This window comes from Perissodus microlepis, chromosome 15, assembly GCF_051167445.1.
Source record: "Perissodus microlepis isolate ML-2025 ecotype Zambia chromosome 15, ASM5116744v1, whole genome shotgun sequence".
NCBI classification, from domain to species: Eukaryota; Metazoa; Chordata; class Actinopteri; order Cichliformes; family Cichlidae; genus Perissodus; species Perissodus microlepis.
This window is the reverse complement of record NC_140475.1, coordinates 3,292,949-3,304,490: the sequence shown is the minus strand read 5'-3', so window position 1 is coordinate 3,304,490 and position 11,542 is coordinate 3,292,949. Positions and strand designations below refer to the sequence as shown.

At 39.5% G+C, this 11,542-nt stretch overlaps 1 protein-coding gene across 1 annotated transcript; it reads left to right on the top strand.

Moving 5' to 3' along the window:
• The first annotated feature begins 378 nt into the window (after positions 1-378).
• LOC146371419 (poly(A) polymerase type 3-like) lies at positions 379-6,682 on the top strand. The gene is made up of 17 exons (XM_084953323.1): positions 379-581; positions 832-993; positions 1,118-1,184; positions 1,290-1,371; positions 1,538-1,647; positions 1,731-1,784; positions 1,883-1,997; positions 2,119-2,208; positions 2,584-2,722; positions 2,848-2,920; positions 3,024-3,144; positions 3,356-3,440; positions 5,085-5,138; positions 5,308-5,427; positions 5,520-5,626; positions 5,702-5,931; positions 6,500-6,682. The coding sequence occupies exons 1-17, from the start codon at positions 574-576 to the stop codon at positions 6,680-6,682; spliced, it is 1,800 nt and encodes a 599-aa protein (XP_084809449.1). The 5' UTR covers positions 379-573.
• The last annotated feature ends 4,860 nt before the right edge of the window (positions 6,683-11,542 follow it).

The window sequence follows — 11,542 nt, the reverse complement described above, 5'->3', positions numbered from 1 at the left end:
AATAATGAATACTGCCTAAGCGATAAAGTGACAACCTATCATTTATTTATTTATTTATTTTAACAAAAAAAAAAAAAAATTGTTGCAGCCAGGGGTAATAAAATGGATTCTCTTAGGCTGTTTTTATTTATAACAGCCTTCTCTCACTCAGTAACCGGTTCTGTTATTAGTTAGCTTAGCTAATAACTAATGTTACTCCATAAGCAGCAACCAACCCAGTGAGGTCACTTTCTGTACTGACACAAGAGGGCGCTAAACCTGTTCAAAAAACGTTAGGTTTGTACGCTTATTTCTTAAATCCAGCTTCACGGACAGAGTTAAATTATTACTGTTTATCTGTTACAGTGTTTTTTGTGTAAATTACCCTTGATACTTGTCGTGTTTCATGTGCACTTTAATGCAGCTTTAAAAGCATACATACCTGGAGCTCACGTCACGTGTCACTGTTCTTCTGCGGCTCACCTTCATTGCTGAACACCGACTGTTCAAGGAGCGTTATTATTAGCGCTGTTTTGATTTGAGAAAGCAAGCAAGCAAGATATACCTGACTCAGCTAAAGAAACAAGTGCAACAATGTTTCAGTAAGTACTTGCGTCCCCCTTTTTTTGCTGCTTTTTCAGCAATTTAGCTAGCTAAAACACATATATCATTGCTATCCGGTCTTTGTTATGGTTACGGATTTGTTATGAGATTAATAGGAATCATATTTAAAATTTCGTAACAAAATAGTTGGCGCAAGTACATTTTATGCATATTGTTAGTTTTTTCATAATGTTATTTATTTTTAAGGTTTCCCATTAGTACACTAGCATTTCCTTTTACTCCAAACAGGAGCCAAGCTCCCACATGGTCAGACATGCCAAGGACCTATGGGCTCACTGGTCCAATCAGCGAGGATCTACCTGAAGAGGAAAACTTGATCCAGACCAGAAAACTGTTAGACACTATGAAATCCTACAATGTATATGAAAACAACTTAGAATTGGAGCACAGGTATTATACATATTTTTCCAGCCCTGTTTAATGTTGCATCACCTTGAGAAAGAGTCAGTGCAAGCAGTTGACTGCATAGCACCCCTCACTTCGGAGAAATTTAAAAATGCTGTTTCATCTGCAGAGAAAGGGTTGTTAAAAGACTGGAGTCCCTCTTTAGGGATTGGCTCAAAGAAATGTGCATAGAAATGGTAAGAATTTATCTAGCATTTTTTTTTTTAAAGAATCTCCAAATCTGAAAAACAAAGAGAGTTGCACAGGGTTTATTTTGATAGGTAATGTCATTTGATTTTTAGAATGTACCTAAAGTGGTTACAGAAAAAGTTGGAGGCAAGATCTTCCCATTTGGCTCGTATCATCTGGGAGTTCACTCAAAGGGTAATTACCCATACATTATTTAATGTTGTTGTGCAATTAAACGTTGCATGTCTTTGTGATTATACGGCATCTTTCAGTGCTGACTTTCTGTAAGAACATGGTGAAAGGACAGTAGTTAGCTCCTTCCCTGGCTTTGCTTTTATCTGAAATAGTGCCATTTTGACAGGTGCTGATATTGATGCTCTGTGTGTTGGACCTGGATTCCTTGAGAGAAAAGCCTTCTTCACCTCCTTCTTTGCAAAGCTGAAAGCTCAGAAGGAGGTCAAAGACATACAGGTCAGTCACATCACTGAGTCATTGTACAAAAGTTGAATGACATTTTGCTATTTTGTGCAAGCTGACGGTATCATTGTCCTCAGGCCATCGAAGAGGCTTACGTCCCGGTCATCACACTGTCCTGGGAAGGGATACAGGTAATTTGTTTAGAGAGCAATTTTTTTTAATAATGCAGGATGATTCAGTGTTTTTGTATCTGTCTTAATCATGTTTTTGTGTTTGTCTTACTTAAAAGATTGACTTAGTCTTCGCTCTGCTGTCTCAGAGGAGCGTTCCTGATAACCTTGACCTCCTCAATAACAGCATAGTGATGAACGTCGTAGATGCACGCTGTGTCAGAAGTTTCAACGGTAAGTGTCAGATTAAAATTTGGTAATTAAATTGCTAATTAGCCCCTGACAGATCTTCTTGGCCTCCCCCCTTAAAAATAAATAAATAAAACAAAATTCTACTTTTATTTCTTGTCTTTAGGCTACAGAGTTACAGAAGAGATTCTCAGGCTGGTACCCAATGTTCTCAACTTTAGGGTTGCTTTGAGAGCCATCAAACTATGGGCCAAACGTGAGTCGAACTTTCAACTTTCAAGATAATTACACATTTATATTCATATTGTTAAGCCATGTTGGCATTTCATTCAAGCACGCGCCTTACATTCTGAAATAAAAAATGTAGACCTTAAGTAGTTTACCTCCTGACACATCTGTTAGTATTTTGACATAGTCTTCTGTCCACAGGCCAAAAAATAAGTGATGATTTATTGTTTAGTGACACAGTGACTAGTACCTGTCCAAGTACCAATTTGAGTATTAGGAATTAGCAGGAGAATTAGGAAGCAGCAGCAATGCAAACTATAAAAGTCTTATCAAATACCTAAAGGGTGCTTTGAGATAATAATATAGATGCTGAAGTCTAATGTTCTCTGTTGTTTCCCTTCAGAGCGTAACATTTACTCCAACAAGCTGGGCTTCTTGGGCGGTGTATCGTGGGCCATAATGGTAGCCAGGATTTGTCAGGTGTACCCAAATGCTACCGCTTCTACCCTGGTGATAAAATTCTTCAAGATCTTCTCCATGTGGTGACTTGTCTCACTTTTTCCCCATTTCATTGATGAAAAACGCCCAATTATTTTTAAAATGAAGTGTCAACACCCAATGCAAACAAGGATCAGCTGCTGTGAAACTCTCATATGTTTTGTCTCAGGGTGTGGCCGATCCCAATCCGCTTGATAGAAGTAGAAAAATGCAACTACAACCTTCCTTTTTGGGATACCAAGGTATGCCCAGCTAAAAAAAAATCTGGTGGAGTCACCACCACCAGACGTTTAATAAATGAACATTTTCAAAAAGAACAAGTAAAATGTGCTTCTGCATTTCCAGGTCAATCGATGTGACCGCTATCACCTAATGCCCATCATCACCCCAGCGTACCCGCAGCAGAACACCTCAGTCAATGTTTCTCGGTCCACGTTTGCCATCTTGAATGAGGAGATTCATCGAGGTTAGAGATTAAAAGCACCATAAATACAAGCGTAATTTAACAGTCTTTGAACCTTTCTGTTTGCTCCAATGTGAAGAAACTGTTCACTAAGTTGAGTTGGACTGTTCAGACTGTTTCACTCACAACATCGGGGATGTTCTTCTGTAAGCAAAGCGAGGGGGTTTAATTATACCTGGACTCTAACCAGTTTTATTTCCTTCCTCATCCACAGGTCACGCCATCTGCCTGGAAATAGAGCAGAAAAAAGCAAAGTGGTCTGAACTCTTTGAACCAACTGACTTTTTCAAAAAGTACCAGTATGTATTAAGACATGTAAAGATGAAAATCGACATTGCCACACACAGAACACAACTGTCTTCCCCAATTTCCTTATATTTTACCACACATCGATGTTTTGCACTCGTGTCTTCTGATTGTTCATTTGTACTTTGACAAAGAAAAGAGTGTTGTATTTGATGATGTTTGACTTTTTAAATTGTAATATTAATAAATTAAATGAAATTAACAGCTAAGGGCAGCACGGTGGCACGGTGGTTAGCACTGTTGCCGCACAGCAAGAAGGTCCTGAGTTCAATTCCACCATCAGGCCGGGGTCTTTCTGTGTGGAGTTTGCATGTTCTCCCCGTGTTTGCGTGGGTTCCCTCCGGGTACTCCGGCTTCCTCCCACCGTCCAAAGACATGCAGCTTGTGGGGATAGGTTAACTGGATAATCTAAATTGCCACTAGGTGTGAATGTGCGAGTGAATGTGAGTGCGAATGGTTGTCTGTCCCTATGTGTTAGCCCTGCGACAGACTAGCGACCTGTCCAGGGTGTACTCCGCCTTTTGCCCTATGACAGCTGGGATAGGCTCCAGCGCCCCCCGCGACCCTGAAAAGGATAAGCGAATGGATGGATGGATGGAAATTAACAGCTATTTACATTTTAGTATCTTTACTGTATATAAAGGGCAAAATAAGAATGTTTTGTGCACACATTGTAATCTTACTCTATGTGCTGTGTAAATTTAAAGTGGGTGGTTAAGCCGGGCTGTCTTATGTTATTCTTTTTGGAAAATGTCTGGGATGCCGACTGTACGATGATTGTACAGAAAATGCACTGCTGTTATTCAATTTATATACAGGAAACCTGATTGGTTAAATGTAAAAAGTGGATCAGCTTTTGCCTGATACTGTGACGAATTTACGTTTGTACCTGACTTTACTGAACTGTGGTTGGACAAGTTTGGCTGTTTGCTGTCATGAATTGAAAAGCGTTCAGTGAAGTCTGTTTGAGTAATTTATAGGAAGCGGATCGTCTGTCAGTTTTTGTGGGGATTTTAAATTATTTGTTTGCTTTCTAAACTCTTGGTATGCTGCTTCAGACATTTGCATAATGGTGGAGTGGTGGGTTTGTTGAACAGATTTTGCTGTTTTCTGTCCATGATTCAAATATAAACTGAAACCTGTTGGGGTATTTGTAGTAGTTTCTCATTTATTCATCGCTATATGAGCTGTTGGACGGTTTGAGTCAATTTTGAGCTCCTGATATTCTCTGATTCTTTAATGCTTTCTCTAAACTCTTGTGGAATCTGTAGCTTCTATCATTTCTGCTGCACTTACATCGTCCTGTCTGAATAAATTCACCGTGTGTTCTGATCTTCTGGGTTACTTAATAAAATGGCAAATAAAAGGTTAATGGTGTAATCATCAGCTGTTGCTTTAAAGTGTGGTTTTGCTTGTTTGTTGCAAGGCCTACACCGAGTGCAGTAAAGGGGAAATCATCAGTACGTCAGTATTCTCTCTGTTATGTGTACAGCGTTGTTACCCACTGTCCTGTTACACTGCCTGACTTGCTTTAAATATTGATTAGACAGTCAATCAGCTTCAAAAACAGGAAGCATGATTAATGTAAGATTCCAGCATGTGTGGAGCCTATCGCCATTGTTCTGTCATGTTTCAAGGCACTACGCTGTGTTGGAAGCATCTTATACTACAGAAGAGAAGTGTCTCGAATGGTGAGTACATAGCGCAAAGCAAAACTGGAACATCTCATGACTTTGGGTATGAATCCTTCTTATGTGTTCCAGCACTTCTCTTAAAGGCTGAAAACAGCTTTAATATTTCATTCCCGACTGCTGTAGCGCTGTCCTCTTTCTGAAAACTCTGTGTTGTTCGCTCTGGCAGGGTTGGCCTCGTGGAGTCGAAAATCAGATTACTGGTGTCAACTTTGGAGAGAAATGAGCTGGTCTCCTTGGCCCATGTTCACCCACACGCCTTTCCTGGGCACAGAACAGCGAATAAAAAGTAAACACAAGCGATGTTCTGGTTACGTTTAAACCGTGTTTACGAGTAGCGTTGTCTTTGCTAACTCGTGCCTGTTTTTCTGTCTGGTTTAGAGATGGACAGAGCACAATGTGGCTCATTGGACTTGTCTTAAATGTGAAAGACTCTGAAAGATGTCAAATAAATCTAGAGCGCAGCTTCAAAACTTTCACTAATATCAGTAAGTTTTTCTTTTTTTTTTAATTAGAAAAAAGTAATTCCTGAAATTATAAAATGTGTTTTTATTTTGTTGCAGTCAACAGCCTGGCCAGGAGCTCTAACATATATGATGAAGGGATGTCCTTATCAGTCGCATGCCTAAGGAGGGAAGACCTCTTTTATGAGCCACAGCAGAAAGCTCTCCAAACCTCTGAAACTGAGCCGCCTCGTCTCGTCTCACCTGTCAGCGCTGACAAACAGGACACGACAAAGAGAAAACTACTCCATAGATCTGAGACACCCTCCAAAAAATTCAAAGATGACAAGGTTTGCTCAATCATCCATCCAAATTGCTTGTCTTGGATGTTAGATTGGTTTTCTTTTTTTGTTTTGCTTTCTTAAGTGGTAAAAAAGTCAAATTTCTTTTTGGTTTTAAGGTGGATTAGCTACTCAGCCATGTCACTTACTAGAATCTGTAGTAGTATTGTACAGTACCTTAACCCAGGAGTGTCAAACTGACTTAAGCAAGTTGGCCTGACCGGTGAAACTACATGAAAAACATTTAAAGGTTTTGGTATATCACTGCTGAGTAAGTTAGTATCCTGTAATTGAGACTATGAAGTTTTAATTAATTCAGAGAAAATATTCTTGTACTTTGGTGTGGCGTGGATGGCAGGGGGTGAGGATCTTTATCAATAGGAAAAGCTTTAAAGGTTATGAAAATACTGTTACAAAATACTGGGCCTCATTGGAGTCTTTGAAGGGCTGATACTGGCCCCCGGGCCCTATGTTTGACACCCCTACCTTAACATAAAGACATCAGACTGTTATCAGTTTTCTTAGACTGTCAGGAGATATTAATATGCTGTGAATAAGTCTGTTCCTTGTCTCTCAGAGTCTGCCCGTCGACCAGCCTCACAACGTCCCTTCAGGTGGCCACGTCGCTGGACCTTCTGCATTTGCAAAACCCGCCGTCAGCCTTACAGCCCCCAGGTACAGAAGAACACGAATGAACAGAAACCTCTCCCTAGTTTCCCCCAGTTCATGTCTTCCATGTGCCAAAAATCACATAACATAGCAGCTTTTGTGAGGTTCGTGGAAGTCCTGTTGAAAGCTACACTTACAACATGAATTTCATCTCTTTACCACAAGAGGGCAATGAAGCCTTTCTACTCAACTGCAGTGAAGCAATGTGTGCACAGATCAACTTTTCAGACGCCAGTCAGTGGCTGATAAAGAAAAAAAATGCTGCAGATTAGAGTTATGGGAGCAGCTTTGGATTCAGTTATCTCTGCGAATATTCTGCACTTTGAGGAAGGAAATTAAAGAATCCGAATGCTTGCATTTTTCACTTTAGTGTGTCGATTTGGAGACCAGATAATAGTAGTGAGGTGCTAATTAATACATTGGGGGTGGTGATCTATTATGTTGTGCATTTAAAAATAATTTATCGTTTCTTTTTTCTTTTTTCCTGGAAGCCCTGCTCCCAGAGGAAAGTGTTTTGTCTGTTGACCTCTTCCAGCTCTTTGCTAAGTGGTGCTTTTAAGTCATCTGCTGTCCCTGCAATTAATGACAGGGACAAACAAACATCACTTATTATTGAGCTGTAATCTATTTGGATAAAGAGGCTAATAGGAACTATGCTTAAGAATTTAGTATTGCCAGAAAAAGAAAAAAAGTGGGAAAAAAACAAAACAAAAAGAAGCTTTCAATTCCTCATAGGCTTAGGAGTTTCATACTTTCACTTGCTTTGAATCGATTTCTTCTCTCATTTCTACACCAAATGCGACATTTGCGGCGTTCAGCTGATGATATGAAACTGATTCCGTGTGATTGAGGGAGAACAGGGCTTAAAAAGTGAGGCTGACCACTTTGTGACCATTTGAGAGCAAAAAGTAAAATTATCATGTGTGATTTTTTTTTTTCTTTTAAAGCTAGCTCAAAAAGGTACTTTTGTTCTTTTTGACATTTAGTCATAATGGATGCTGGAATGTTAATGGTATGATTTGTAATCACTCAAGTAAAAATTGAATGGGACTAAAAACGGGCCGAGATTTTGATTTTGCAAAAATACCACGAGCTGGCTCTTTTTCTCTTTACTGTCTTTTGTTGATATGCAATATGTATCATTTTGGGGGAAGATTTGTGCCAGGCGAGACACTGAGATACTCATCCATAGGGAGCTGTCTCATAACATGGCCTAGTTAAAGGTTTTCTGTTGTTTGCATCCCAATCCGGTCAAAATTTCCCAAGATATGGCTTGTAAGAGTGTGTATGTTGTTGCTAAGGAACAGTTTTTTCTGCACTCTCAGTAGGTGGTCTCTTTATGAATATCATTACATATCCTTATTCAGGGGAGGCAAGGCATGTTTATTCTTTGCACACCGCGTTTATCACTGTTTTTGTGTTAAAATTTGTGAGGGCTCTGTGTGGCCACTGTTTAGACCTTGATGTATTTCCTAATATCTACAATTGTGATCCAGACTAATCGCTGATGATCTGATATATTTTTAAATAGGTGTCTGATTTGACTGAAGTTAAAAGCGAGCCTGTTTTTCCCTCACTTGCATTTGTCTGTAATTAATCAAGGACAACATTAGGACTCAATCCAGAGGTGTATCCACGGGAGGTCCAGTTTAAGGTCTGGGGCTCCCCTGTAGTTGTGGCCCTGCTTACTCCTGCCGTGTGCACTCTGTGTGGGGCTGAGGCTCGGGGCACGGCCCCCTGTCTTCCTGCTGGGCCTCCATCTGCTGTGGTGGTGGTTAGGTCCCCGGATTGATGGCAATACAATGATTTTATGACAAGTGTCGCAGTGAGTGACAGAGGGTCTCGTCCTAGCCGGGCCTCCCGACGACCACGGCTCCCACATTTGTGGTCGGCTCTTTGCCAAGGCTAATGGGAGGAGTGATCCTCCTGCTGTGGAATGGGACTTGTAGTTTACAGCTGGCTGGTAATTCAGGACAAGGAGTAAATCTCTCCGGCTTCTGTCTCTTCTGGCACCAGCATGTTTCTTTTCTCAAATAGTAATCTTTGGTAAAATAAATAAATAAATAAATCAGCTATTCTTAGAAACTAGCCTTCAGTGCTAACTTCTGATTGGTACATGAGTGTAGTTGCTCTTCTGCCAGAAAGACTAGCCCACTCTTTTGAGAGACTTTTGTTAAGCCTTCTAAACTGGTCTCTGAAGTTCCCCAGTTGACCCAGCAGCACTCCTTTCACACACCTGTCAACACGCTGTTTCTTTCCACTTTGGTGGGTCCAAGTTAAAAAGAAATTGTTTCCTTCATCTCCCACTACTCTCCTCCTTGCCCAAAAAACAGGATGATAAAAGCTAAGAAAGAGTTTCACATCTGAGCAACAGCAACAACGCTACTGTACCTTCAAAGGGGAAGATGCCACATTGTGAGATGACAGGGTATTGATATGAAAGTGTTGTCTCCTTCCTGGGAGAGATCAGAGGAGGCCTGGTAGATGTGTACTGTTATGTTGCTCTGAGTGATCTGACCAGTGTGGTGGAAGAGAAGTGCCATTCACTGGGAAATGTGCCTGTGTCAGTTTTTCCCTGACAGGATCCAGTGTAATACTTCGGAATAGGCATCGGATTCTGTTTCTTTTTTGCTCTCTTTAAAAAAAAAGAAATCTTGGCTTGAGTTTGTTGTTAATCACTTTTGGGGGCTATAAATTACTTTTAATTTCTGGAAACTGACATTTCTGGGGAAGATAACACAGTTGATACCAATAATGAAGATTTTTAATCTGTTACACACATTTTAGTCTTTACTTTGTGTACAAGACAAATCAAACTCTACGATTATTTGTTAAATCTTTATGATATCTGTTGTACTTGTGCAGGATTGTTCTGCAGGTGTTACAAGCTTGACCGCTAACTTAGTTCTGCCTGTTTCTCTTACAGGCAGACCACTTAATTGCCACCGGTTGGATCGCTTTCTGCTTGCAAAATAAATACATAAAAATAAAATACTCCATCTCCTTTATTTGCCTGATTTTTGTGTGTGTTAAGCCTATATTGTACTGAAACTATAGTGCTATACACACATGCATCGCTGCATGTAGAAGAAAAAAGCATGTAAGCACATAAATCAGCCCCACAAGCATGCAAGAGCTTCTGCTTTAGAAACTGAAGTGCTGCTTGTGCTAATTGACTGACTGACTTTTGACAGTTACAGGGTGGAAACCAAGGGAGGAACTGGCCTTTTGATGGTCACTTTAACAGCAACGGCACACACGCAACCTTCCTGACTGACAGCTTCGGTTAACTGAGTTATGCTGAGTTACAAAGTGGCAGAAAAATGACTTTATATTTGTGTTTGCTCAGTTAACTGAAGCTGTCAGTCAAGAGGTGGGGTTGTGTGCATATTATTTCTTTGAAAGTGATCACTGATAAGAGGGTCAATCCCTCCTTGTCACAGCCCACCCCCACCACCAGGAACTGTCAGATCCACTTTAGCAGCAGTTACCTGTAAAAGCATACAAATCCACAAACTCTCGAACACCTGGTTGCTGCTTAATTCCACACCTGCACCTATTGAATTTGTGCACATATACTGGAATGCCTGACACCTCAGCAAACAAACCTAAATAAGCAAAAAATCTTTACACATGGAAAGCTTTCTAGTTTTAAACAATGTAGTTTTTTGGTTTTGTTCTGTGTTGCAGCATTTAAACGGTTACCTTCAGAAGACTTCATGATAGCAAGGATTCAGGAACTACACAATGTAAATGTAATGCCTTTTGGAAGCCCATTAAAGTTTGGACCAAAGCCACATTTTCAGCACCAAAGAAAGCAAATTAATGAAGTAATTAATACTTTATTTAAATGTGAACTCCCCAAAGTCTCAATATGCTTTACAAGAAGAAAATGAGCCCATAAAACACACCGATATCAATAACATATATTCTAAATTGATGCTAATGTTTGCTTTCCAGGTGCTGGTCACAGCGTGCCTCTAATTTATATGAGTCTGAGTCTTTTTTATAAGAAACATTCATGTCTGTCCTCTAAATGTCCCCAAGTAAGGAAATTATAGGACAAAATAGGAAACTTGGCTAGATTAAAGCTTAAAAACAGTAAAAGAGAAATAAAAGCATTTGGCTGTTTGTGTTTATGGATTGTAATTTCTGCATTAACGAGAGTAGATATCAGCTTAGTGATTCTGACAGTCAAAATATTGTCTGTTTGTAAAGTGTGACCTGCTTGTGCTCCACAAATGAAAACAAGAGTGTTAATAATAGACTAATATCAGGATGTATCTAAATTATTCTGACAGTCATCTGGAAATTATGGAATTGGAAAACTGTCCTAAAAAGCAAAGAAAACGCTCAGTGTCTGCTTTGCAGCAAAGGTTGACGTATACGTCGGGACGAATAACGATCTTTTAAATTAGTCACAGCCTGTGAACTTGTGTCAAGCAAAATTCTTGACAACAGGTGAAGTCAAAATGTCTGTGCAGCGTAAGACTTAATGTAGATATCCTGGTTTAAAAGGTGGCTTAGTTTTGATCGACACGTGCCAATAACTTTAATTAATATTATTTAATATCATGTAAATGATTTCAGTAATTACTGTACCAGTATCAAAGAGGAACCCTGGCACTAAACACAATGGAATAGAATATAATTAGAATTAAATTCCACTTCATTGTCATTGTACACGTCACAGGTACAAGGCAATGAAATGCAATTTGCATTCATCCAGAAAGTGCTTTAGCCGTGATATAGATATATTACAGAATATAGATCTATTATAGATACAATGTACACAGTATGAAGGTATGTTATGAATATACTATAAGTATGTACAAGCTATGAACAGGTTATATGTATGGTTATAAATACAAAAAGCTACTGCAGATTATAGATATAGAATTGCGAGTATTAATAAACAGTTCTAAAACTATAATTATTGTATTGTACAGTA